General features: G+C 61.4%; 3 protein-coding genes across 8 annotated transcripts; 1 reads left to right on the forward strand and 2 right to left on the reverse strand.

Moving 5' to 3' along the window:
* Positions 1 to 4,743: 4,743 nt before the first annotated feature.
* On the forward strand, positions 4,744 to 13,103 carry Meis3 (Meis homeobox 3). Of its 4 annotated transcripts, none has more exons than XM_090322301.1 (13): positions 4,744 to 5,045; positions 6,047 to 6,228; positions 6,454 to 6,613; positions 6,693 to 6,743; positions 7,349 to 7,399; positions 7,504 to 7,647; positions 9,463 to 9,574; positions 9,963 to 10,111; positions 10,769 to 10,845; positions 11,256 to 11,314; positions 11,400 to 11,492; positions 11,755 to 11,814; positions 12,705 to 13,103. In XM_090322301.1, the coding sequence occupies exons 1-13, from the start codon at positions 5,034 to 5,036 to the stop codon at positions 12,881 to 12,883; spliced, it is 1,329 nt and encodes a 442-aa protein (XP_090178427.1). In that variant the 5' UTR covers positions 4,744 to 5,033; the 3' UTR covers positions 12,884 to 13,103. The 4 variants fall into 4 exon arrangements, with proteins under 4 accessions (XP_090178427.1, XP_090178428.1, XP_090178429.1 ...); XM_090322302.1 differs by having other exon boundaries at positions 7,555 to 7,647; XM_090322303.1 differs by having other exon boundaries at positions 11,750 to 11,814; positions 12,705 to 12,794.
* A 374-nt stretch (positions 13,104 to 13,477) lies between these two features.
* Dhx34 (DExH-box helicase 34) lies at positions 13,478 to 23,634 on the reverse strand. 3 transcript variants are annotated; one of them, XM_090322299.1, is made up of 17 exons: positions 23,584 to 23,634; positions 21,084 to 22,342; positions 20,564 to 20,875; positions 19,835 to 20,089; positions 19,322 to 19,424; positions 18,809 to 19,026; positions 18,435 to 18,609; positions 17,557 to 17,750; positions 17,292 to 17,393; positions 16,899 to 17,132; positions 16,640 to 16,813; positions 16,342 to 16,456; positions 15,728 to 15,834; positions 15,109 to 15,414; positions 14,524 to 14,700; positions 14,234 to 14,372; positions 13,478 to 13,910 (listed from the first exon to the last, which is right to left on the reverse strand). In XM_090322299.1, the coding sequence occupies exons 2-17, from the start codon at positions 21,789 to 21,791 to the stop codon at positions 13,783 to 13,785; spliced, it is 3,447 nt and encodes a 1,148-aa protein (XP_090178425.1). In that variant the 5' UTR covers positions 21,792 to 22,342; positions 23,584 to 23,634; the 3' UTR covers positions 13,478 to 13,782. The 3 variants fall into 3 exon arrangements, with proteins under 3 accessions (XP_090178425.1, XP_090178424.1, XP_090178426.1); XM_090322298.1 differs by lacking the exon at positions 23,584 to 23,634 and adding an exon at positions 23,434 to 23,572; XM_090322300.1 differs by lacking the exon at positions 23,584 to 23,634 and having other exon boundaries at positions 20,564 to 20,791; positions 21,084 to 22,788.
* A 745-nt stretch (positions 23,635 to 24,379) lies between these two features.
* Positions 24,380 to 25,750, reverse strand: C5ar2 (complement C5a receptor 2). Its single transcript, XM_090321898.1, has one exon. It carries the CDS (start codon positions 25,695 to 25,697, stop codon positions 24,678 to 24,680), a length of 1,020 nt encoding a protein of 339 aa, XP_090178024.1. The 5' UTR covers positions 25,698 to 25,750; the 3' UTR covers positions 24,380 to 24,677.
* Positions 25,751 to 25,944: the final 194 nt, after the last annotated feature.

Here is a 25,944-nt window from a genome sequence, read left to right on the forward strand (position 1 = left end):
CTCAAAGGATAGAGTGTTTGCCTAGCCTGTCCAAAATCCTGGGTTCCAGCCCCATTACCTACCTCCCAACATAAAGGGAACTGAGGCTCAGAGAGGTAAAGCAGTTTATCATACATCTCCCAGCAGATGAGGACAGAGATGGGACAGGATGGAGTCCAGGAACAATCAAAAAGCAGAGGAAGTGGCAGAAAAAAATGGGCTTGTCTAGGACAGGAAGGAGAGACAAGACAAAGCAGTGATAACCATCCCAGATTCTTCCCAGTGGATACAGAGTGCCAGGGCCAGCAAGGGGCACTTTTAGTGGCCCCAGTGGTAGCTTAATGTAGTGTCTTTAGCTTACATCAGTTTCTGTGTCTGAGAAATGGAGCAATAATGCTGACTGAGGTGCTGCTGATATGAGGCCCAGTGAGTGAAGAATGACACTGCCTGGGGGAGCTCACTGAATGGAAGTGGGGGGCACTTTCCAGGTGTTCCCAGCTGTGGGCTCATCTCCCTCCCCCTCACACACACACACACCTGCCACCCAAGAATTAGCAGCCTTAAAAGACACAAAAATGAAGCTGAGCACAGCAGCTCATGCCTATAATCCTAGCTTCTCAGGAGGCAGAGATAGGGACAACGTAGCTCCTATCCTGTAGCATCTATGGGGCACACTGCATTATTGCTCCTTCACTTCTGTTTTCCTCCCCCATTCCTGACCTTTTGTTGGTGGTGGTGGTCCTGGGACTTGAACTCATGGCCCCGGGTGCTGTCCCTGAGCTCTTCAGCTCAAGGCTAGCACTCTACCACTTTGAGCCCCAGAACCACTTTCGGTTTTCTGGTGATTTATTGGAGATAAAAGTCTCATGGGCTTCCATGCCCAGGCTGGTTTTGAACCTGGATCCTCAGATCTCAGCCTCCTGAGTAGCTGGGATGACAGATGTGAGCCACCAGCACCCAACTTCATTCCTGTCCTTCGGAAGTCACAAGTGGCTGTGTAACTTGTCTCAGCCCAGGAGAGAAGGCTGGAAGCGGTGTGTGCCCACTTCTGGGTAGATGCCAGCCAGGTGTGGTAGCACACACCTGTCATCTCAGCCCTGAGGGGGCTGAAACAGGAGGACTGCTAGCTCGGAGGCAACCTAGACTGCAGAGTAAGACTTTGTTTCAACCACAATAGCAAAGAGGATGTGAAGCTTCCTTTTTATCCCTCGCTCTGAGGTGGACGGGACTGTTTGTAACGGCAGCAAAGCATGGCCTGTACTGGTTTCCCATGCTCTGCCACTGGGGAAGTCTAGAAATCAACCTCTAATGGGTGTGCCCAAATCCAGACAGGTGCTGAGGCAATGCTCTAGAGGAGTCAGAGACAGGAGGCCGGCAAGCTGGGAGCGCAGCGGAGGCAGAGGTCAGAGCTGCACCCCTACTCCTGAGCACAAAGCCAAGACGCTACCCAGAGAAACCACAGCAGGTCTGTGATGGGGAGGAGAAAGGGGAGCAGCTGGCATTAGAAAGTGGATCGGGCAGAAAGGACAGAAGCCCAGGAGAAGCTGGAATAGAGAGGGATGTCGTGGGGGTGGGGAGGGGATTCTGGTGGGGGAGGGGGAAGGGGGAAGGAGGCGGAGGCTGACAAATGAGCCGCCTGAGTCATTGGCTGCCGTGATGGATGGCAAGGGGGAACACGGGGGCCCCCAAGATAAATGCTTCCATCTCCTGGAGCCAGACCAGACAGGGAGGACCTCCTGAGCAGGGCCTTTTCTCTCCTAAAAGGCAAGACAATGGGGGTATGGGGGGAGCCAGGAAACAAATGTGGGGGTGCAGAGATGGGGTGAGATGGAAAGTGAGTGCAGAGGCAGAGAGAGGGAGGGCAGGCAGATGGACAGACAGACATACTCCAAACAGAGAGATGAGATAGATGAAGGGTGCCATCACCCCTCATACTCCCAAGGACAGGACCCCCATCTTGCAGAAGGGCAAGAAATGACAAAGCCCTGACACCGAAGGGCAGGGAACGAGGCCTGGACAGCTCTTGTTCCCCCCAGGATAACACAGAGCCAGGGGTCTGGGCTGGGAAGGGGGCTGTGGGGAGACCTTGGAGAGGTGGGGGCGTGGCCTGGGCTGTCCACCTCCCTGTCATATGAGGATGGGCTGCACACACAGGAAGAGGCACCCAGATTGTCCACACCAGCCTCCACCTTAGGACACAAGCCCCTCAGTGGAAACGGCCAAGTCTGGGCAGCTCGAGGGCTTGGCATGCCAGGGAAATGATTGGGCTGCGTACGGGAGGCATCTGCGGAGAGGAGGCCCAGGAGAAGAGGCCTGAGAGAGGAGGCTGGGGCTCAGGGAAGGACGGCAGGCCAGGATGTGCATGCAAATGTATGCTGGCGGGCCTGCACGTGTGTGCACAAGTTGCACATGCGAGTGTGTGTGCCTGTGAATTAGGCATGCACACAAGCATGTGTGTGAATGGATGCATATGTGCACGTGAGCCCTGTGTTCATGTGTGAGTGTGGGTGTGCCCAGAGTACCATGCCTGTGAGTGCATGTGTGAGTGTGCCTGTGTGTGAGAGAATCCTAGCCAGCAGTGCCGCTGCCCCACTCCTGGCTGCCTCCCCATCAATCTCTCCCCCAGTCGCCCATGCTCTTGTCTGTCTAGCCTCCCCTCCCTCCCATTCATTACAGGATTCCCCGCCTGTCCTTGTTTGGGACTGGAGGCTTTTCCTGAGCTCCCAGCCAGGACAGAAATAGCTGGAGAGTCCTCGTGGGCCTCTCCCCCTCCTTTGCACCCTGACATCCGGCGCTGGCCTGGGGGACAGGGCGCCTCCTGTGTTAGAAGGATGTGTTCTTCAGTGCTGGCCAGGACAGTGGGGCTCAGCACACACTAGATCCCGAGACACAGATGTAAGCTGGGGCATCAGGCTGGTCCCCCTGGCCCTCTGGAGTTTCCACTGACGGGAGGCAAGGCAGGGCAGACAGATGAGCTTTGTATCTTTAATTAAAAAGTGATTTAAATTAATTTTCTGCTCCAGAACCCCTATCTAGGGGGCGGGGATGATGAAGGAGCTCTCTGGATCTCTTCTCTTTTCCTCCACCAGCCTTAAAGGACCAGCATCTTGCATGAGGGGGAAGGGGTGGAGGGGGGAGGGGGGAGGGAGGAGGGAGGGCTAGGGAATCAGCCTGAGCTTCTCAGAATCCTGACATCTCTCCTCCCCTCCCCAGGACCTGGCTACAGAGTCTGGGGTTGGGATTAAAAACATGAACCAAGACACCCAGCCAGCCCACTCTCTTACCCACCCTGGGCCTGATTCAGGATCCTCAGTCTGGGCTGAGAAAGGGAAGGGCCTGGCCCGGATGGAAGCAGACTCTCCATTTAGAGGAGACACTGGAGATGGCTGCAGCCCACAGTCAGCCAAGTGTCCAGGGCTTCAGAGGAGACCGGCCACGCCATGGTTGCACACGTCTGGTCACCTGACTAGTTTCCAAGCTTGCCCTGCGGCACGGTTAAGAGCTGAGTACCTCCCGCTCCAGGTACCCCAACACATGGTTCATCCAGGCCCCGAGACGCCCCAGGCTCCCTGTGAAAGCTGAGGACGCTTCAAGCAAAGAACCTTCTAGAAGACAGGGGTCAAACGAGCAGAAGGACAAGGGGCACGTGTGGGGATGCACAGCCACGGCCGCACGGACAGGACCCGATCCGTGCGGTGCTTGGCAGAGAAGGTGCCAAGGCAAGAAAAGAATCAAAACCTGGAGGGAAGCGAGGACGGAAGAAAGGAAGAGGAGGAGAAGGGGAGAAGGGAAGGGGAAGGGAAGAGAAGAGGGGAAAGAAGAGGAGTGAAACCGCGGGGGATCCGGACGGGGGCCCTCCGAGCCCGGATCAAAGGCTGAGAATGCGGGGCGCGGGGCCACTCGGGAGGCTGAGATCCAGGATCGAGGTTCAGAGCCAGCCGGGCACAACAGGACCTGAGACTCCCAGCCCAGTTAACCTCCAGAAAACGGGAAGGGGGCTCGGCTCCAGGGCGGGCGGGCGGGAGCTCAGGGACCCCCACAAAAAGAATCACAGGTGGAGAGGGAGGGGAGGGAGGAGGAGGAGCGGGAGGGGGAGAGGGGGTGGCGGCGGCCCCATCTCCCTCCACCCCTCCACCTCTCAGGCCCTGACCCAGCTGTTCCTTAAGCCCCTCTATGCCCGACTCCTGCGCCTCCCTTCCTCACGCAGCCCCTTCAGGACGCCCCGCCCCAGACAGGGCCCGCCCTCCCCACGCTCCCTTACGCCCCGCCCCTCTGCCCCGCCCTCTTCAGGCCCCCTCTTGCCCCGCCCCTCGTGCCTCGCTCCGTCACGCTCCGCCCTCCTCACGCCCCGCCCTCCTCACTCCTCTCACGCCCCGCCCTCCTCACGCCCCGCCCTCCTCACGTCTCTCAAGCCCCGCCCTCCTCGCGTCTCGCCCTCCTCGCGCCCCGCCCTCCTCACGCCTCACGCCCCGCCTTCGTCGCGCCCCGCCCTCCTCACACCTCTCAAGCCCCGCCCACCGCGCGCCTCACGCCCCGCCCTCCTCACGCCCCGCCCTCGTCGCGCCTCTCACACCCCGCCCTCCTCACACCCCGCCCTCCTCACGCCTCTCAAGCCCCGCCGTCCTCGCGCCCCGCCCTCCTCGCGCCTCACGCCCCGCCCTCCTCGCGCCCCGCCCTCCTCGCGCCTCTCAAGCCCCGCCCTCCTCGCGCCCCGCCCTCCTCGCGCCTCTCGCGCCCCGCCCTCGTCGCGCGCCGGCGGCCGGCGGACAGCGGGTTAAGCATCTCAGCGGAGGAACTTCCGGATGTGACCACAGAGGGAGCGGAGAGGAGCGCGGAGCCCCGGCACCGCCGGCCGCCGCCCCCGCCCGCGCCCCGGGTCCCTGTCTACCCTCGCGGTCAGCTTCGCTTCCGCACCCCGGGGCCGGGCCGGGCCGAGACGGCGCGGCGACCCTCGGCGGCGCGCTCGCCCCGCGATGAGCCCCGGGCTGTGACCCGCCCGCCCCACCTCTGCCCTGCCCGCCAGGCTCCGCCACCGGGAGGCCGGGCTCCAGCCCATGGCCCGGAGGGTAGGTGGGCGCCCCTGCGCCCCGCCCCTCAGCCCGGGGTCCCCATCGCAGGCCCTCCCCCACCCCTTCCTCTGCTGCCCCCAGACCGCCTCCTGGAGACCCGCACCGGGGCGAGGGGCGGGGCCGGGGCCGGAGCGGGGAGGAGGCGACACCCACTTCAGGGGACCCCACTTGGTGGGCCGGCGACCCGCAGCAGGGAGCCGCCGAATTCAACTTCGGGGTTCCGGAGAAGTTCAAGAGGGGTTGGAGGAGCGAGAGAGGGCGGGGCCCCCAGGCCTCCCCCGCCCCGCCGCCGCGTCCCCTCGCCTCCCGGGGCCGCCTGGCTTCCTCGCCCAGGGCCTGGTGGGGAGAGCGAGCGCCTGTGGCCCCCAGCGTGTGGTCCTGTGGCTTTGGGGGCCATTGGCCCACACGTGTTTGGGGGTTGATGCTGGTTTCTGCCTGGGTGCCCCGCTCTGCTCAGTCTCATTCATTCACTCTGGGGTAGGGGGGTGTCTCTGCTGGCATAGTGTAGATAACCACACGTGCACATGTGACTGGACTGTGCAGGGGGGTGGCGTGTGTTCGTGTGCACGCGTGTATGTGTATACATGTGTGGCAGGCAGAGTGACCAGTGAAGATGCAAATATGCGTGACTGACAGGCACACTTGTGACCCGGGAGGCGGTGTGTGTGCGTGTCTGTGGATAAACAATGCCGTTTCTTGGGGAGGTGGCCCCTCTTCTCTCTCCCTGTCTCCCTCTTCTCTTGGTCCCTCCCCTCTCCCCTGAGCCCCTGACCTGGCCCCTTCGGTCTCTTCCTCTGGATCCTCTTGCTACCCCGAGAACCCCCGGGGAGGACCCTGGCACACGATGCTCGGGCCCACACAGACACCTCTGCAGAAAACCAGAGGCTCTGGATGGACAGAGCAACCGTGGGTACCAAAGTAGACAGGCTGCCCAGCTAGACAGCTGAATCTTGGGGTGCTGACTCCCCAGAGCTCTCCCCTTTTGCTCCCCCACCCAGTACGACGAGCTGCCCCACTACCCAGGCCTCGCGGACCGCCCGGCAGTCTTGGGTGCCTTCCCCCAGACAGCACCCCCAGTCCCTGGAACCCCCGGTCCCTACGGTCCACAGCGCCCTCCCCAGCCCCCACCCCCAGGCTTGGACAGCGACGGGTTGAAGAGGGAGAAGGACGAAATCTATGGGTGAGTGAATCTGGGGCCCAGGTGATGTCCCCAGACTCCCCTCCTCCCTGTCTCTGGCCTTGGTCTTCAGATTCTCTCCTCCCTGTCCTGAGTGCTGGGATTACAGGCATGTGCCACCCCCTGCCTGTCTCTCTCCATCTCCATCCCAAGCCTTCTCTCTGGATCCCCTGTTCCCTCCCAGGCAGTCCGTAACACCCCTCCTATGCTCTCTGCTTCCCTCCCCAGACACCCCCTCTTCCCGCTGTTGGCCCTGGTCTTTGAGAAGTGTGAACTGGCTACTTGCTCACCCCGCGATGGGGCGGGGGCTGGACCGGGCACCCCTCCTGGAGGAGACGTCTGCTCCTCAGATTCCTTCAATGAGGACATTGCTGCCTTTGCCAAGCAGGTGAGTAGCCAGAGGGCAGAGGGCAGAGGGCAGAGGGGCGGGAAGTGGGATGGAACCCAACGCCTTTCCGCCTCCCCAGGTCCGCTCTGAGAGGCCTCTGTTCTCCTCCAATCCAGAGCTGGACAATCTGGTGAGGCCTGGGCCCTCCCCACCGCCGTCCTCCACGCAGCTGGGATTGTCTGGGGGTGGGGTGGGGGTGGGGACCACTGCTCCACATCCTCCAACTCTGACTTCGTTGCTCATTTCCTGTAATTTTTGCAATAGAGCTCAGAGTTTGAGAACAGGGCATGATGAGTGGCCTAAGTTCAAATCTCCCCAGAGCATGCTTTGAGGTCTGGGGCAAGTGGCTCTGTCTCCCTGTGCAGAAGAGCGAGAGGGAGAGGGGAAGAGGAAGATGGACAGAGACATGTTGGCTTCTCCCTGTCTTTGAGTCTCAAGTTCCCATGACGACGTCCCATTGGCCCAGCCCTTTGGCAAAGACTTCTGGGAAATGGGGCTTACCAGTGGAGGGTGGGGGTAGGCACAGAGGGTGGGCAACCTGGGGGAGGGCTTGGCACTGCATAAACATGCCTCTGTCCTTTGCTTTCTCTAACTCTGGATCTCCATCTTTGCCCTCAACTTCTCCATACCTATTCTCCTCATCTGCTTTGTCCCCGTGTGTCACCCTGTCCCTGCCACTCTGTGACCTTCTCAGTCACTCTGTGTCTCTCTCCCCCCTTCCCCTCCCCACCACAGATGATCCAGGCCATCCAGGTGCTTCGCTTCCACCTGCTGGAGCTGGAGAAGGTGAGGGCTTCTCGCCTGCCCCGCGGCACCTCTTCCCCTCGCCCCTGTGCACCCCAGCCCTGGCCCCCTGGGTGGTCCCCCCCAGTACCCCGGTGCCCCCCCAGGTCCACGACCTGTGCGACAACTTCTGTCACCGCTACATCACCTGCCTCAAGGGGAAGATGCCCATCGACCTGGTCATGGAGGACCGGGATGACAGCTGCAGGGAGGACCTGGAGGACTACTCCTGCGCCAGCTTCCCAGACCAGGTGGGCGGGGCGCGGGCATTGCCTGGCAACTGGGGCTGGGCTGGCCCACCCTGGGACGTGCATTGCACACACGCATGTGCACATAATGCAGCCACACAGCAGCTCCCCTCCCCACCTCATTGGAGATGGAGCCAAGATTGCTCCAGGTACTGCTGGGAGAACTCAGTTTGGGGCTCCTGGACAGCATACACACACACTGTGACCCTAACCTAGACGGCCTGTAACTCCAGTCACGGCTGGAGCATGCGCAGCATCTGCGAGGTCCATCCGGCTCATCTGTACAGACTTAGAAAATAGTCCTACAGCCGGGCACAGTGGCTCACGCCTGTAACCCTAGCTACTCAGGAGGCTGAGATCTGAGGATCAAGGTTGAAATCCAGCCCAGGCACTAAAGACCATGAGATTCTTATCTCCAATTAACCACCAGAAAACCGGAAGTGGCTCAGTGGCAGGGAGGTAGCCTTGAGCTCAGGGACAACACCCAGGCCCAGAGTTCGAGTCACACAACTGACCAGAAAGAAAATAGTCTTACAGGCTAGGATACAGCTGGTCAGGTGTGAACGGGTGAGGGGGGCAGATATGGTGATAGACACCTGTAATGCCAGCATTCCTAGGAGGAGATAGGAGGATGGAGAATTCAAGGCCAATCTGGTCTACCAACTAGACTCTGTCTCCAAAAAGACATAAAACCTTCCAAAGTCCAGATCACGGGGCAGTCAATCTTTTACAGTCGCCCCATGAGCTCATTGACTGAAGACGCTAGACACAATCACAGAAACCACACAGGCCCCAGCTGTGTGGAGTAGACAGGACAGAGCAGGGCAGCTGTGGGGACCAGTCACGCAGGAGATCACAGCTCCACGCAGCCAGCAGTGACCCAGCATGGCATGAGGTCAGAGCAGGCAGCAGCTCTGGGTGAAGACAGAGAACACACAACCTCATGCTGGAGGGGGGGGGGTCCCTAAGGGTGGGTGGGGGCTATTCAGACCTCAGACCTCACCCCAGACGTGCTCCAGGGACAGTCACCCACAGTCCCACCCTCCCCCAGGGACAGCCACCCAGAGACAGAGAATCAGGCCCAGCCATGGCTTCCTTTATGTGCAAATCTGAGACACAATCATGAAAATCACACCAAGTTTGGGCTGTTTCTTTCTTTCTTTTTCTTCTCCCCAAGTCCATTGCAAACTCATTTGACAGCAAAATCTGACCCGAGCTAATGACAGACTATTTATAGTCTTTATTTCGCTCAGTTAAATATGCATCCACTTAGCTGCAGGAGTGTTAATGAGTCTGATGCAGATGGCTAGGGTGGGGGTGGCTCTGGCTCTGGGTGGACCCCCCACGGCCTCACCCGGCCCTCAGACCCCTCTGCTTCCTGGGTGTCAGATAAGATGCTGTCCACTCCAGCTAGCCCATCTGCACAGTGATTGCTGTGGGCCTGGGACAGCTCAGTGACCCCTCACTATGCCAATGGATGCCCTGTTTTCCTGTTGAGAACTCAGGCCCAGAGAGGTGAGGTGACTGGTCCAAGATCACACAGCCAGGAAAGAAGAGATCTAGTAAAGCTTGGCTTCCCTCTGCGTGTCTGTCTGCCTACACTCACTTCCTTTTTGTTCAGAGCTGGCATTCTACCACTCTACACTTGAGCCACAGTGGCACTTCCAGCTTTTTGATGTTTAATTGGAGCTAAAACCTCATGGACTCTTCAAACCAAAATTCCCTGAATCTCGGCCTCTGCGTGGCCAGAATTATAAGCAGGAGCCACCAGAGCAGTTCCCCAAGTCTTGGCATTGATGCTCAATTCTTGTTTTTTAGAATAATACATGGATCAGAGACCATGAGGATAGCGGGTCTGTACATCTGGGGACCCCAGGTCCATCCAGTGGAGGCCTGGCCTCTCACAGTGGGGACAATTCCAGCGACCAAGGTAAGAAACTTAAGGGTGCAGAGAGAGCCTGGGAACAGGCCAAAAGTTTGGCCTAGTGGTAGAGTGCTTCCCTAGCAAACACAAAGATCTGGGTTCAATTCCATGGTACCACATATAGTGAAAAAGCCAGAAGTGGTGCTATGGCTCAAGTGGTAGAGCTCTAGCCTTGAGAAAGCTCAAGGACAGTGCTCAGACCCTGAGCTCAAGTCCTCAGGACTGGAAAAAAGAAAAGAAAAACAAAGAAAACCTGGGAACACTGGTTTGAGGATTAAAGTTAGACTTGAAGGAAGATTTCCATAGAAACAGCTGAGGTGTGGTTTCTTGGGGTGATAGACTGGGACCCACGCTTCACCTTCCACAATGTGGCATGTCTGTCACCTCCCCCCAGGAGATGGGCTGGACACAAGTGTGGCCTCCCCCAGCTCTGGGGGAGAGGATGAAGAGTTGGACCTGGAGCGGCGGCGGAACAAGAAGAGGGGAATCTTTCCCAAGGTGGCCACAAACATCATGAGAGCCTGGTTGTTCCAGCACCTGTCGGTGAGCCATGCCTGGGGGGGGGGGGGGCTGCCCGCATTCCCCCGCCCCAGAGGTGGGAGGCAGGCAGGGTCAGACTTTAGCAGGCCCCGTGTGTCCGGTGCTCTTAAGGTAGTCCTTCCCACAACTGCCGGCCACCCCTGCCACCCATCCCTGGCAGCCCATGGTCCTCATTGCGCCCCCACCCCATGCTCACTGGGAGACTGAAGACAGACGGCTGGGGCACACTCAGAGTCACCAGCCGAGTGTGGGTTCCAACGCAGGCAGTGAGGCCTTAGCCACCACACCACACAGTGTTATGGAGAGCAAGGGATATGAAGACGGTGGGAGACTGATGTGGAGACATGGGGGTGTCTCCATCAGAGATGGGGGAGAAACTGAGTCAAGGGGCAGGAAGAGATGTGGATGGATGTAGTGGGAGGTAGAAGGGTCTCTGACACCGGCCCTCTGCTGCAGCCTTCACCTTGCTGGCCGGTTAGCCCCCAAGTGCTGGGGGGCGGGGGGCGGGAGATGGGGCAGAGTATCTATTACCAACCACTGGGCTCTGGCCAAGCCCGGGAGACTCAGGGGGCCCACTTGGGTCCGGGCCCGGCACACCAGGCCGGGCCTTGGGGATCAGATGCGGCCTGGCAGGAGGGTGACCCTCGCTGGTGGCCGCAGCACCCGTACCCCTCTGAGGAGCAGAAGAAACAGCTGGCCCAGGACACGGGCCTCACCATCCTGCAAGTGAACAACTGGTGAGCCCGGGCGGAGGGGGGCGCTGAGGATGGGCGGGCCCCGGGCGGAGGTCACGAGGGGGCGGGCAGAGGGGGCGGGACGGAGGCGGGGTGGTGGGGAGGCGGGGCCCTGGCGGAGGGAGGGGCGGGGCCCGGTGGTAGGGAGGCGGGGCCCGGGCGGAGACGGGATGGTAGGGAGGCGGGGCCCGGGCGGAGGGAGGGGCGGGACCCGGTGGTAGGGAGGCGGGGCCCGGGCAGGGGATGGGGTGGGGCTTGGGGGAGGCTTGGTGATAGGGAGGCGGGGCCCGGGCCGGCCGGCGGGGCCGGGCGCTGTCCCTGGTGCTGAAGCTGCCTGCAGGCGCCGGTCCCGGGCAGCTCTCCGGGGAGCCGGCCGGTCTTCACGCCCCGTCCCCTGTCCACGCCGCGCCCAGGTTCATTAACGCCCGGAGACGCATCGTGCAGCCCATGATCGATCAGTCCAACCGCACAGGTACGGGGCGGGGGCGAGCAGGGCATCGGAGGGGGGTCCCGCCCGCTGCCCCGGGGCTCAGCCGCACGCCCTCCGCCCTCCGCAGGGCAGGGCACAGGCTTCAGCCCCGAGGGCCAGCCCGCCGCCGCCGCTGCATACGCGGAGATCCCGCCGCAGCTCGGGACCGTCCGGCAGCCGGGTAAGCCCGCGCCCCCCGGCCAGCCATGCCCAGTCGGCCCCTCAACCCTGCCCGGGAATAGTTCCGAGAAACACCGGTCCTGCCTTTCTTTTGCGCAGCTCCCTTCTTCCAGGCTTAGCCCACCACCACTTTCTTAAAGGGCCAGCACCCGTTTAAAACGTGACAGTCCACCCCCATAGAGGGACCCTGGTGAGGAAAGGGTGGGAGTTACAGACGTCTTGGGTGGGGAGACCACCAGCTCCTCTCTTGGCCTCCAGGACAGGCGGGGATGAGTGTGAACTTGGAAGGAGAATGGCATTATCTGTAGAGGCTGGATTTGACGGTGAGTGGCCAGGGCCCTGGACTCTCCAGTCACCCCAAAAAGCCAGGCCTCTAAGACTTGATGGAGGATGATTCATCCACTCACCTCTCCCTCCACCCATCAACCCCTCCCATCCATTCATGCACCAATGCACACACTCAGCTATCTACATGCTTTACCCATCCATCCATCCACTCACCCCTTGCCCACTCCCAGACACAGGAGGAGTGCTGGGAGAGTCTGGTGCCATGCAGCCCCACCTCGCCCTCCCATGGGCTCCCAGAACAGTGATGCCCACAGCGGGTGGTGCTGGAGGAGCTCAGAGGCCCATCTCACTGCGGCTGGGAGGTGCCCCTCTGGAGTGGTCTTCCTGGAGAAAGTGATACACAAAGGCCCACCGCCCTTAGAAATCTCATGGCCAGCCAAGTACTGGTAGCTCGGACCTGTAATCCTAGGTCTTCCCAAAACCAACAATAACAAAATAACAAGAAACCTTGTGGCTATGCAGTGTGCGAACACACACACACACACACACACACACACACGGAAGACTGAGCTGAACAGAGGCATGCAGCCTAGGGTGGGGTGACAATACTTCAACTCGGTTCTGCGTGGCCAGGGATACAAGTGACCTGAGTGCTAGGTCACCTCTAGGCCTATGGAGACGGGGGTGACTCTTCCTTCCCCGCAGTGGTCCTCATCTTTCTCGTCCCTTTTCTTCCCCCCTTCCTCTATGTTGGTCTCCATCTCTCTGAGTTTTATCTATCCTTTTATGACTCACGTTTCTCCCCACCGTTTCACCCACTCCTCCCCCCTCTCTCCCTTGGCCCCCTCACTGCTGGGGTGGTGGGGGCTTCCCAGAGGGGCAGATGGGGCACCATGTCCAACCTGGCTTTCCTTCTTTGTCGCAGGCCGTGGCCTGCACATTGTGACCAGCAGCCTTGCACCTAGCTCATCCTCACCGTGCCCTGACTTTAGGACTCCAAAGGCCTCTTTGTTCAACACCTACCTCCCTGGGGCCCCACTGGGACATGGGGGACACTCCAGGCCCTGCTCCCCTCTTCTGCTTTTGTGCTTGGGACCAAGCTGAGAACTGGGCCAGGGTTTGCAGAAGATGGTGGCTGGGGGCCCCACTACCAGGGCAGAGAAGGGATTGGGGGTACACTGGGACTGTCGGGGAAGTAGGGTCACCCAGGCCTGACCTTTGGGGAGGTTCTGGTATCTTCCCACCCCTCCCTTGCCTCCCTCACCTCTCTTCTCTGACGTCTTCTACTTTTTTTTTAATGATAAAAGTCAAAAACACAAAGCCACCGGAGTTCTGAGTCCTACTGTTTCTTCTGAGATTGCAATTCTCAGACATGTGAGGTTCACGAAGCCAAATAAGAATTGCTAGTCTTTTTCCTGCTGTTTACACAGGTCCCCCTGTCACCTAGTGCAATGTATCAAGCTTCCCTGAGACTTCCTAGTTCAAAATACCAACTGTTGCTAAGTTCATTGTGTGGCAGGTTGGCATTTTATACTCGGCCTGGCTGGGTGGCTTTCTCTGTATTTGTGTAGTTCCCACGTGGTGTTTGCACCCATAGTCCACACTTGGCCATAAAGATGAAATTATTCCAAAGCAACCCCTGTGGATGGGCAAATCCTGGCCTCACAGTAGGGGAAGTGAGGGGGAAACAGGGAGAAGAGGGAGAGAAGTAGGGCTGCTGCACTGCATGGCTGGTAGAAAAGGCTCAGAAGGCAGCCCCAGGTGGATTCACTTGCATAGCCACACCCACACTGTGGGCAGGGCCTCAGAGCTCACAGGCGTGGTCTGACATTGCATAGCCACGCCCACACAGCAGGCGGGGCCACGGGCTCAAGGGTGCTGCCGGTGTATTTACATGGCCACACCCACATTGTGGGTGGCCCCAGGGATCACAGGTGCCATTGGTGCATATTTGCATAGCCACACCCACCCCACTGGAGGGGCCTTGGGGTGCACAGGTGCTGTCACAGGTGCTGCCGGCGGTGCCGCAGCGCCTCGGTGGGGGAGAAAAGGAAATCCTGGCCACAGGTGTCGCAGTGATAGGGCCTCTGCAGGGCGGATGCCTTCACGGATGGAGGGGCTTCCTCTGCCTCTGAAGGGAAAGGTGGCTTCAAAGGCAGCTCCACACTGAGCAGTCCCCTCACCTGACCTTGGCACCTAGGCTCATGCCCAGGAGGAAAGTGGCTTTGCCCAGGGAGTCCCAGGAGAGGGGCTGAGGGTGCTGTGACCCCCCTGGGTGACAGAGTAGACAGAGCCAAGGTGTGTGGGGAAACAGGAGACTCAGCCAGGGTGACAGAGGGTCCTGGGGTCTAAGGAGAAAGTGGCAGGCATGCGGGGGGGGGGGGGGGGGGGGGGGGGGGGGGGGGGGCTTTCCAGACAAGGCCATGTGGCCCCCAGGGCACCGCCAGTCCTGACCTGCGCCGATGTCCTGTGGAGCCTGGGCACAGGTGTTCTCGTGGGCCATGCGCTCCAAGGGCGTGAGCGGCAGGTGCAGGCCACAGTGGGGGCAGGTCCAGAAGGTGCGCAGACAGTCGCTGTACAGGTCTGTGTCGCTCTGGGCAGGGACCAGCGACAGGAGGCCATGAGCGGGGGCCTGACCCTCCCCACACTGGGCTTCTCCCAGAACCCTTCAGGGTGGGGCAGGAGGCTCTAAGACCCTGCCTTCAGGGCAGAGGGCTACGGGGCCACAGGGGGGTTGTGCTTACCACAAGGCAGTTGTAGGTGAGGAAGTGGGTGACCGAGTAGCCCCCTTTGACAGGGTGGGGGGACAGGGCAGAGTTTCCGAAGAGACCAGGGAGACTAGGGACGGCTGTGACTGTCTGGGGCCCCACGTAGAGGTTCTGGGCCTCGAGGCCTGTGAGCCGCCGCAGGCTGTAGGGAACCTACAGAAGCCATGGAGCAGAGCAGCTAGACCCAGCTGCACCTGAAGCCCTGCTGCAGTTACATCCTGAGAATCAGCTTGTGAAGCAGCTCACAGACACTCAGGCCCTGAGGTCCCATCTCTCCCTCAACTGCCTTCCCTGGTCTCTGCTTCCTGTCACGGGAGGACCACGGCCATCACTCCCTACCAAGAGGCGCCAGCCTTCTTCCCTTTTTCTCAATCACTGCGTTCCGCCCTTTTTTCCCCCATACTCCTCCCCTCCTGCAAGAAGTCAGCACCCCTCACCCTGGAGACAGGCTCCCTGTGATTTGGGGACATGGCTGGAGCCTGCTCCGGTCAGCTCCTCCCTCATGCAGGGGCAGCATGAGGCCAACCCTGGAGAGCCACCCGGCTTCTCTGCTTGTGGTACCTTGGAGGCCATGAACTTCAGCAACTCCCTGCCCAGGGCAGCCACCTCCTTGCTGTGGAGCGGTGACCTCTCCTCCTCCTCTTCCTCCTCCTCCTCCTCTGGCCTCTGCTGAGGCCTCCGTTGGCGGGCCTGGCATGCCAGCTGTTGGTCCAGGGCGCTTTCCCAGCGGGCTCGGAGCTTCAGGGAGGCTGCCAGGAGCCGGACGGCGCTCTCACTGTCTGCCAGCCGCAGCTCCAGCCAGCCGTCGGCCACCAGGCGGGAGCAGTCACCATTGGTGTCCAGGGATCGGCTGAGCAGCAGGAGGGACTGGGGGAGACGTGGGGACACCATCATTCCAGTGAGCCGGGAGCCCCAGGAGTAGAGACCCCACTCTCCTGATATGCGGGGGGGGGCAGCCTGGGGTCCTGCTCAGTTTTGGGTGCTTTCCTGGTCTCCCTCAGACAGAGGCCTCAGGGCCTTTGCATGTGCTGCACTCTGCCATGGTGCTTGTCCCGGAGTTCTCCAGCTCCAGTGTGCACCAACTTGCCAGCCAGCCCCCTGCTCTTCCCTCCCGCCCCTCCCCACACTTCTACCACAGGGCTTTGCTCACGGCACTCCTGGCACTGGCACAGGAACCCACCTGGAGGGCGGGAATGCGGACGCAGTTGACCAGGTACGGCTTGTTGGTCTCCAGCAGGGAGACAAAGGCGAGGAGCTGGTGTGAGTGGTTCATCCTGTCCCGGGCATCTGAAAGGCCAAGGGCAGCTCAGGCCTCCTCCCTCCCCTTCCATCCTACCACGCCATCCCTGGGGCCTGTGTGCCCACTCAGCACCTGCAGTGCCATGTACAGGCCACGGCGGGGCGTGTGTGTGTGTGTGTGTGTGTGTGTGTGTGTGTGTGTGTGTGTGCACGTGCTGCTGTCGGCGGTGATGACCCTGCCACTACTAGTGGCCCGTGTCTGCCCGTGCTCCACATCACGCCCGGAAACCCAAAACCAAATCGAAAAGCAAGGAAGAGAACTCCAGCAGGGGAGGGAGGGGAGGGGAGAGCCCTAAGGAATGGGGTGCTGAGCGGGCAGGGGCGCTGAGGGCTTGGGTAATGTCTAAACATAGAGAGCGACAGACAGAGCACGGTGGAGGGGAGGAGTGCCTCTCACAAGGCACCAGGCCACTCGCCCCTGAGCTGGGGGATCCCCAAGTGGGTGGCCCCAAGGGGGCACCTGTGGCCTGGCCCACTCGCTGCCCCTGACCTCACCTCGGCTCTCCTGGCCCTGGGCCTCCAGCTCCTGGGAGTGCAGCAGCTCAGGGCTGCTGGCAAAGACGCAGGTGGGATGCAGCACCGTGCCCTGCTTGGCCTGGGTGTGGAAAATCTGCAGAGGCCGAGGCAAGCGCTGGGGTGGCCCTCGGCCTGCTGGCCTGTGCCCAGCCGTATCCCCAACCCCCTGGCCGGACCCCTCCTCCAGGAAGCCCTCGGGCCTTCCCCACAAGACCTGCCGTCCACCCCCACGCTGAGTCAGGGCACAAGCTGAGACTGGGGTGCCCCGAGGCCCCACCTGGTCGGAGTCCTTGCGGCCGCTGTTGAAGGCATCGGGCACGGCCAGCTGGGGATAGAGGCCCCGGGCCAGCAGCAGCTTGAGCAGCGCCAGGCGCTCACCACTCAAGTCCTGCGCGGCGCTGGCGGCCGCCTGCAGCTGGGCCAGGTTGTGGCGGAGCTTGAACTTCACGTCCTGTGGGGCCGGGAGACGCCGTGTGAGGGGCTGGGCCATCCCAGGAGGGGATCGGGGCCACAGGGCCCCCCTCCACCCAGCTAACCTGGATGTCCACGGCGTCGTGGGCTCCACGGCCAGCAGAGTCGTCCTCGTCGCTGGAGCCCGCGGCGGTCTCTGCCTGCAGCCGCAGCACCTTGCGCCCTCGGCCCTCTCCCTCCTCGTGCTGCCGCTTCAGCTGCTGCAGCGCCTGCCGCTCCCGCTGCTCCCGCAGCCTGCTGCTGCCGTCCCCGGAGGGCGCAGGGGCCCCAGCCAGGAGCCCGTGGTCCTCCAGCAGCTCCTGGGTTGAGGTGTGAGGGGACAGGCTGGGGGCTCCGGGGGCAGCTGCCAACCCCTCCCTCCGCCCCCACGTCACTGCTTCGCCCTAGGTGGGGGATCCCTGCCCAACTGCCATCAGGGGGTGTCAGGAAGCCCCCACGGGCCCTGTCCTCCTCCGCACCTTGAACTGGCGCCGCAGGTTGGCCATCTCGTACAGCCGCTGCTCCTCCACGCCGCGCCGGCGGCACCATCGGCGTGAGTTCCCGCCACGCCCCGACTTCACCTGGGGACAGCAGGGGCAGCGCTGGCCGGCTGGGGCCCTCTCACCCCTGCACGGGGCGCAGGCCGCGGACACGGGGCCCAGGGGCCTCCCCAGAGCCTTAACTGTGGGCGGAATGACAGACGAGTGGACGGGGGACAGACGAAGGGCGCGGCCTCCCCCTCACCTGCACCCAGGCGTTGAAGACATTGAAGAGCGTGAAGGGGTCGCCCTGGTCGCTCTCCAGGGGCCGCCGCGCGGCTGCGCACTCCAGGCTGCTCTGGGCGCTGCGGGTGAAGGGCGACTGGACACTGAGGGCCGCGGCCACGGTGAGCACCGGCTCCGCCAGACTGAACGTGGCGCCCAGGATCAGCATCTTGCCTGCGAGGACGGGGCCAGCACACGCTCGCCAGGCCCCTCGGGGGTGCCAGCCTGGCCCCTCCCGCCCGCAGGACCCAGGGGCCCTCGGAGGCCCAGCACCACCCGTCCGGGTTCTTCACTTTCTGCCACCCCCACCACCAAACGTCCAGCTCCACCCAAACACTCGGGATTTCCAGGCCCCAGAGGCCAGCCGGCCCATCCTACTTCCGGCCTGCTTCCTTCCAGCAGCTTCCGGCAGGCTCTGCCCCAGTGGCCTCCCCACTGGCCGGCTGCCTGCCCACCCCATTCGGGAGCTCCAGGAGGGAGAACTCAGGGCTTTTGCTTTGCGACCTTGGTGCCTGGAACAGTGCCGGAGCACAAGCTCAGGAAACCCTGAACTTCTCGCCCTCTCACTGTGCTCAGCCCTACAAGCTGCCTTAGCTTTCCACCTCAGGGCCTTTGCACTCCAGTTCTCTCTGCTTCCAATGCCTATCTGCCATTTCTCCATGGTCCAGCACAGAGGCTGCGGGCCACAGAAGCCACTGAGTGGAGTCACTGCTCTCCTTGCACCATCTGGCCATGTGCTGGTGGGGGACTGCCCCCCAAGGCTAGGGTGCGGGGCCCTTATCCACTGCTGTGCCCCAGCCCTGGGCACGGAGCCCAGGGAAGGCCGAGGCTGGGACCCCTGGAGGGGGTGGGGCTCACCGATCACCACGTCCACAGGCAGCTGGGCCAGCAGGGACCCGATGGGCGTGAGGGCCTCCGAGCCGTCCAGGGCACCCTGGTCCCGCAGGTAGAGGATGGCCGTTTCCAGGCTGGCTGGGGGAGGGGGCTCGATGAAGGGGAAGGTTCGGGGGTCCCCCACACTCATGCTCTTCATCTGGAATGAGGACAGATACCCCCGGGTCAGGGACGACGCACACCGCTGTGGAGCACGGCAGGCATGCTCAGAGTCGCCTGTCGAGCTCCATCAGCCAGTAGCAGGGAAGGGTACATCTTCCCTCACCCTGACAGTGGAGGCTCTATGCTGTGATCTGCCCTGGGCACTGCCTGGGCCCCTCCTGGCCTGCCCGCGTCACCTGGAGCACCAGGCTGTCCAGAGCCACCCTCCGGATTTCCGGCACGGGGTACGGGGTGAAGGCGTCGTAGTCGGACTCAGCGTAGAGGCGATAGCAGACCCCGGGGCCTGTGCGGCCAGCACGGCCCTTGCGCTGCTCCGCACTGGCCTGGCTGATCCAGAACTCCTGCAGACGCTGCAGCTTGGCCTGAGGGTCGTAGCTCATCTCCTTCACCTTCCCTACGGGGGCAGGGGGAGGCGCTGAGCCTCACAGCCCCATCACCCACACCACCCTCCGGTGCCACCAGGGCCCCCACATCCTCTGCCCTCGCTCCTGTCCCGGCTCACCGGACCAGCCCGAGCGCCCTGCAAAGGCTTATGGCTGAAGGAGTGAGTTGGTGGCTTTGCTGCAGTCCAGCTGCCACCATGACAGGCTGCCTCCCCTGTGCACAGCAGACCCCGAGACGGCCCCTGTGCCCCCCCACCCCCACCCGGCCCTCCTGAGGCCCTCAGTGGGAGCCCGGGAGGGGCTTACCAGAATCCACCACAAAGCGGATCCCATCGATGGTGACCGAAGTCTCGGCAATGTTGGTGGAGAGAATGCACTTCCGGACTCCAGGGGGCGCCACGTCGAACACCTTTGGGAAGAGCGCCACTGTGCTGACACAAGCTTGCAAAGGCTGCCCATCCTGCCACCCAGCCCTCCAATGGCACCCAGAGACCGCTACAGCACAAGTGTACCCCCATTCTTGCTCCCCAGGCAGCACCCTGGGGTCTTTAGGGCCCCTTGAAGCCTAGCCCCACCCTCATCTCTCCAGATTTGCTCTACTCCCAGCCCCAGCATGTTATCTCCCGGATGCCCCCTCACTTGGCCAGGGAGGGACCACAGACCCTTTGCACAGGCCCTTCCCCTGACTCTAAGCAACAGCACAGCATGCCAACCACAGTGCCCTCTTGCTGGCTGGCTAGCACACAGCTGGGTCTGCCAGCAGCCCAGCAGCCCCTCCCCCTGCTCCCCACGTGTCTTGCTCCGCAGCTCTTGTGGTACCTTGTCCTGGTCGGCCACAGACAGGGCGCTGTGAAGCGGAAGCACGATCCAGCGCTGGGTGTGGCTGGCGTAGGTCTGAGCGGCCTCCAGCACGGAGCTGATCTCCGCCATGCCACTGAGGAAAACCAGGAGATCGCCCCGCTCCTCAGGGGGGTATTTGTGGTCAATGGTCTCCAGCACTCTCAGGAAAGGCCGAGGGTCCAGCTTCTCTGACTTGGACGTGGGGGCTTCCGTCTCCTGGGGCTGGTACACGACCTGAGGAGGGAGAGCCCCGCACAGGGACCAGTTGTGAGACAGAAGTGGCCCCAAAAGTGGGGGGGGAACAGATGACAACGGCCTTCACCCCAAACTGCCCATCCCGTCTCGACCGAGCTTGGACTAATGCTCAAAAAAAGGAGGCTTCAGGCACGGGTGGCTCACGCCTGTCATCCTAGCTACTCAGGAGGCTGGGATCTGAGGATCACAGTTCAAAGCCAGCTCAGCAGGGAAGTCCACGAGACTTCTCTCCAGTGAACCACCAGAAAACCAGAAGTGGCGCGGAGGCTCAAAGTGGGGGAGCGCTAGCAAAAGAGCGCAGGGACTTCAGGACATCGTCTAAGCTCTGAGTTCAAGCCCCACAACTGATTTTTTTAAAAGAAAAAGCTTCGACTACAAAGGCGGGGCTGGGGCCCGGCACCCAACACCCTACCAGGCCCTGAGCTGAAGGCCAGCGCGGCGGGGTCCACGCACCGTGATGGGGAAGAGGCGCCCTGGCACCTGCACCACGGGGGCGTGGCTGAAATAGCTGGAGAAGAGCTCGATGTTGATGGTGGCCGACATGAGGATGACCTTGAGGTCAGGACGCCTGGGCAGCAGGCGGTGCAGGACCCCCAGGAGGAAGTCACTGTGCAGGTGGCGCTCGTGGACCTCATCCACGATCAGGACCTGGTACTGCGGCAGGCCCGGCTCCCGCTGGATCTGCCGGAGGAGCAGCCCCACGGTCAAGAACACGATCTTGGTGGCCGCTGACCGTGTGCTTTCGAAGCGGATCTGGTAGCCGACCTGGAGTGGGAGGAGAGTCCGATGAGGAGCGGATGCTGGGCCAGGACACCAGATCCCACCCCGTGCAGCCTGCTGGGCCTCCCACCGCAATCCTCCTGACCTCTGCCTTCAGCAGCCTGTGCTTTGGCTGTAACAGTGCATCCTGGGTAATGCCCACACCCCCACCATTCACATCGGCACGTGGGCCCATCTGTGCCCGTCCACTCACCCGTGATCCGTACTGACTGAGGCTCTCGAAGGCCACGCGCTTGGCCAGCGAGATGCAGGCAATCCGCCGGGGCTGCGTGCACGCCACGTGACTGAAGCCGGCTGCCAGCAGGTACTGGGGCACCTGAGTGGACTTGCCACAGCCCGTGTCACCGGCCACCACCACCACCTGGTGCTCGGCCAGCGTCTGCAGCAGGCGGCGTCCGTACTGGGCGATGGGAAGAGCCGCTCGCTCCCGCTGCAGCTTGGCCAGCCGTGCGAATGCCTGCTTCTGGCTGAAGTCCAGGTAGTGCAAGAGGGCCCGGCGGAACTCCGACACCCTCTCCGGAGGCAGGTGGGCGGCCAGCCCCCGAGTGCCCCGGGGGTCCGGGCCAAGGACCGACAGGTTGATGCGGTAGCGGGGGTCGTAAGTGCGAGGGAGATCGGCCAGGGCCGGGATGGCATGGGGGGGAGATCTGGGCTCCGTCTCCTCCTTCCTGGCTGGCCTGAGACCCTGGAACCTCTGCAGGCGCTCAAAGAAGGTCCAGAACTTCTGACAGTCCTCCGAACCCCGACGGAGACAACCCTCCTCACTGAAGAAGGCCTCCTCTAAGAGGCCACGGGTCTTTGGACAACCCCAGTCCCACTTCTCGGGGGTTTCTTGGGCACTGGGAGCCCGGCGGTGGCGGCCTCTGTGCTCCCTCCCCTCCCTTGTCCCTGGAGGTGGCATGGTGCTAATCACAACACTGTCCCCAGCTGGCCTCAGTTCTGGTCACCATGTTGCCTCCAGCAGTAAGAGGCCTGGCCTACTTTCTCTTGGAAGAGCCAATTTTCCCTCCTCTTTTCTGGCAGGGGACCGCAGGCAGAAGTGGGCTGCCAGGGGCCTGGTGGAGCTGGTAGCACACAAGACTTTTCACCACTCTGGGAGGGATATGAGTGTGTCCTGGCCTTGGGGACCTAAATATTCCAGGAAAAGAGCAGAGGACGTTCATCTGTGAAAAGCCTTGCTTTCCCAAACACTGGATTAGAAATAATAAGACATGTGAGCCGTCACGTGTGGTCCAATCATACTGGGACAATTCTAGACGGGGCTGGGATGGAGGAAGCCCAGAGGTGTCGTCTGCCCAGGTTTGGAGTTAGGGAAGGATATGACCTGAGACATAAAGGAAGTGATCAGGTCACCTGACCAATCCACAAGAAAACCTTGCGTGAGTGACAGCAGAGCCACAGGAGGCGGGATCAGTTGGGAACTGCCCACTGAGCTTGCCAGCACTGGAAGCCCTGTGGGATGAAAGGGACAATTAATACGCCCTAGGTATACAGTACACTGGTTCTGCCCTGCCTGGCAGCCCTCTTAGCAGCCCTTCTTTTCCACATGGATCTGTTGGCAAGGGCCTCCCACAACCAGTATTGATTGGACTAGTGACAAAGGCCTGGCCAATCATAATATAACATCCCTCTTTTAATCTGGGATTGGTCAGAGGAGTGGACACATGGCCCGATTACGGCCAATCAAGGGCCCTTGGATGCCTTTTATCTAGTTAGGAGACAAGCTGGATGGATGCCTGAGGCTGACTGTATCAGTCTTCCCAGCAATCTAACCCAGGAAAAAAGATTGTTTGTGGGGCACTGGGAGTGACTGTGGGAGCAGAGAACAGGAGAAGTGAGGACACAGTCCTCCAGGCTTAGTTCCTCTCCACCTTCCATCTCCTGGCTTCGGTCATAGGATGTTTGCTGAGAGGATGGAACTCAGGGTTCACACAGCATTGATGATCTATATCCCCAGTCCCGCTCCCCCCAAAAATGCCTTTTTACTTAGGTTCTTGACTTTTAATGGCCAAAGATGGAACTCAGAGAGCTGGGTACTGGTGGCTCAACCAGGAATCTCAGCTACTCAGGAGACAGATCTGAATGTCACGGTTGGAAGCCAGGAAAGTCCATAAGACTCTTTTATCTCCAATGAACCGACAAAAAGCTAGCACGTGGAGCGGTGGAGCAGCAGCCTTGAGCAGGGGCGGAAAAAAAAGCTCAGGGACAGCACCCAAGCCCTGAGCTCAAGCCCCAAACAAAGCAAAACAAAAGAGTGTACGGTGGTAAAAGCAACTTTCTGGAGGGAGGTCTGTCGCCGTCACTTCGTTTTCTTTCTTCTTTCTCTTTTGGCAGTACTGGGGTTCGAGCCCAGGGCCGTGGCGCACGCCAGGAAGGGCTCTCCCACTGGAGCCATTCACACGGCGCCCTCACACCTCCGTCCGGGAGCCCGGACCGCGGCAGCCTCGGCGGGGCCCGGGGCTGGGCCTCGGGGCCTGGGGGCTCAGGGCTGGCGCCCATTTGAGCCCCAACCCCACTTCCGGCTGCAGGGGCGCCTCACGGACCTCCTTCAAGCCCAGAATGGGATCGAACCGCGCCTCGGATCTCAGGCTCCGGGCTCCCCTCACCCTCCGGCGGACAGCGAGCTCCCCTGCCCACCCGGACAGCGGCCCCAGCGCCTCCGCCACCCCGCGCGCGCCACGCCCCGCCCTCACCTCTCGGCCGCGGCGCCAGAGCGCTGGCTTCCGGTCCCACGCGTGACGTCGGCAGGGCGCCTGCGCACTCCCCCCTCGCCCCGCCTCAGACGGGGGAACCAATGGCAAGCGGAGGGAGGGGCACGATCCACCGTGCGCCTGCGCGCAGCCCATTCCTTCGCTCTAGATGGAGCTGCGCCCCCTGGGGGCAGCTGGAGGCACTGCGGCGGGGGGGGGGGGGGCGCCACTGCCTGGCTCGGGCCTGCGCGCTCTCCCCGCGCTGCTCCCCAGGACCGCGCGCAGGGGGCCCGGAGCCCCTGGAATCCCAGCCGCTCAGCAGGTTGAGATCTGAGGATCGCAGTTCAAAGCCAGCCCAGGCACTGAAGTCCGGGAAACTCTTCTCTCCGATTAACCACAGAACCCTGAAAGTGGCGCTGCGGCTCAAGAGGTAGGGCGGTAGCCTGGAGCTGGGGAGCTCAGGGACAACGCCCAGGCCCGGGGTTCAAGCCTCATGATCACAACAGCAAACAGCGGAAACTTTTGCTGCCCAATATGTCCAGCCCTCCCCCCCCAGCCCAGGTAATCCCTGAACAAAGTGCACTGAGCATGAGGACTGAGCTCTAAATGGTAACTTTATTGTGCTCTTGCTCTGAATATGTAACTGTAACCCCTCTGTACATCACCCTTATAATAATAAAAAATTAAAACATGGCTTGCCGTGGAAAGTCACGGGAGCTCCTGCTTGCCCCATCAATGGCCGGGTGGGCCCCGCAGGTGCGGGCATCAGCTTAGATGGGCATGGACAGAAGATGGCTCCTTTCCGCTCCCAGTGGCTGTTGTAACAAATGACCTCAGACCTTGGGAATGTGATGATGTGAAACAATACAATGTATTCTATAGTTATGGCTCATAGCAGTCTGAGGTCAAGGGTCAGACACTCTCTGTTCCTTTGGGAGATTTCCAGGGGAAGCTTTGCCCTGAAGAACCTGCTAGGTCTCACATCATAAATGTTGGTCAAATGAAATTAAGACATTGCTAAGCACCTGGATCCGACCATACCTGAAGGCGTTTGGTAGAATGAGAGCTAGGAGCTTCAACCCTCACGTCCTTCTTGCTTACACCTCCATCTCGGACATGAGGTCGTGGCTGGTGGCTACTTTGCTGGTGGCACTTTCCTCCTTGTCCTGGGACTCCCTCAGTGCCTGCCTACAGGCAGCGGGCAGGGAATGGCACAACCGAGCGCGTCCAAAATACAGAAAGATAATGGGGTTGAGGCAGTTTCGAGCCAGGGCCAGGCCCACGACCAAGGGTTCAACGCGCAGAGCTCGGGTCAGGAGCACAGAGTTGGGAGCAGCCACGGTCAGCACCACCCCCAGGATGTGATAGGGAGCCCAGCAGACGAAAAACCCCACGATGACCGCCGCGCTCAGCAGCCAGTGCCGGGGGGCCGTGCGGCTCAGTAGAACACTGTGACAGCCCACCACGAACACCAGTGGCCCCAGAAAACCAAACAGGAACCGGCTAGCATTGATCAGGACCTCGGTGGTGACAGAACCACCGTAATCCACCACACACAGCTGCTGGGAGGAGAAGGCGTCCTGGTGCAGGCGGCGATGGACGGCCGAGGGGATGGTCAGCAGCAAGGCCAGCGTCCAGGCTGTCCCCCGGGCCACCTGTACCCCCCGGCTCCGCCAAGTCACCACCCACCAGGGGAGCCTCAGGGCCATGAGACAGAGGTCCCCGCTTAGCCCGGCCAGGAGCAGGACACTGGCGTACATGGACAGCAAGATGGCCGAGGGCAGAAGGCGACAGCCCAGCTCTCCGAACGGCCAGTGTCCCCGTCGCGCAATGGGCACGGCCAGGACAGGGAGGGACAGGCAGCACAGCAGGTCGGCCACTGCCAAGTGCAGAAACCACGCAGCCCACGCCCTGCGGCCGGCCTCTCTTCCGGCCACCCATGCCACCATGGCATTGCCTGGAACTCCCAGGAGGAAGATGGCTGCGTAGAGGACCAGTGGGGCCACGTGGAGGACGCTGGGGGAGAGGCAGGCGCCGTCGGGACAGTCCACAGGTATGTCCGGGAGGTCGCCGTAGTCCCCATACTGGATCTCGAAGCTTAGAGAGCCGTTCTCCATCCTGACTGCCCACACCTGGACACAGCAAGAAGTGCAATGACAATTCCTTCCTCCTCCTCTTCTCTTTTTTTTTGGTGCCAGTCCTAGGATTTGAACTTGGGGCTTTGCCCTAGCCTGGCAGGCACTATCTATCCCCTGAGCTACTCTCAGCCCTTTTTGCCTGTTATTGGTTTACGCCAGGTCACCACCCTCCTGTTTATTCTCCCAGACACTGCAGGCACATTGATAAGATGGGGGGTGAGGAGCT

The sequence above is a fragment of the Megascapheus bottae genome, chromosome 31 (assembly GCF_031878675.1).
Source record: "Megascapheus bottae isolate mThoBot1 chromosome 31, mThoBot2.hap1, whole genome shotgun sequence".
NCBI classification, from domain to species: domain Eukaryota; kingdom Metazoa; phylum Chordata; class Mammalia; order Rodentia; family Geomyidae; genus Megascapheus; species Megascapheus bottae.

What these genes read in the sequence shown, in the direction of transcription:
- Meis3 (XM_090322301.1), top strand. An exon ending in GGACAATTCCAGCGACCAAG is followed by an intron (nt 9,575 to 9,962) that starts GTAAGAAACTTA and finishes ACCTCCCCCCAG; the next exon opens with GAGATGGGCTGGACACAAGT. An exon ending in ATCCTGCAAGTGAACAACTG is followed by an intron (nt 10,846 to 11,255) that starts GTGAGCCCGGGC and finishes CGCCGCGCCCAG; the next exon opens with GTTCATTAACGCCCGGAGAC.
- Dhx34 (XM_090322299.1), bottom strand. Translation starts at nt 21,791, where the DNA reads ATGCCACCTCCAGGGACAAGGGAGGGGAGGGAGCACAGAGGCCGCCAC. An exon ending in TCAGTCAGTACGGATCACGG is followed by an intron (nt 20,876 to 21,083) that starts GTGAGTGGACGG and finishes CTCCCACTCCAG; the next exon opens with GTCGGCTACCAGATCCGCTT. An exon ending in ACCTGCGGCGCCAGTTCAAG is followed by an intron (nt 17,133 to 17,291) that starts GTGCGGAGGAGG and finishes ACCTCAACCCAG; the next exon opens with GAGCTGCTGGAGGACCACGG.
- C5ar2 (XM_090321898.1), bottom strand. Translation starts at nt 25,697, where the DNA reads ATGGAGAACGGCTCTCTAAGCTTCGAGATCCAGTATGGGGACTACGGC.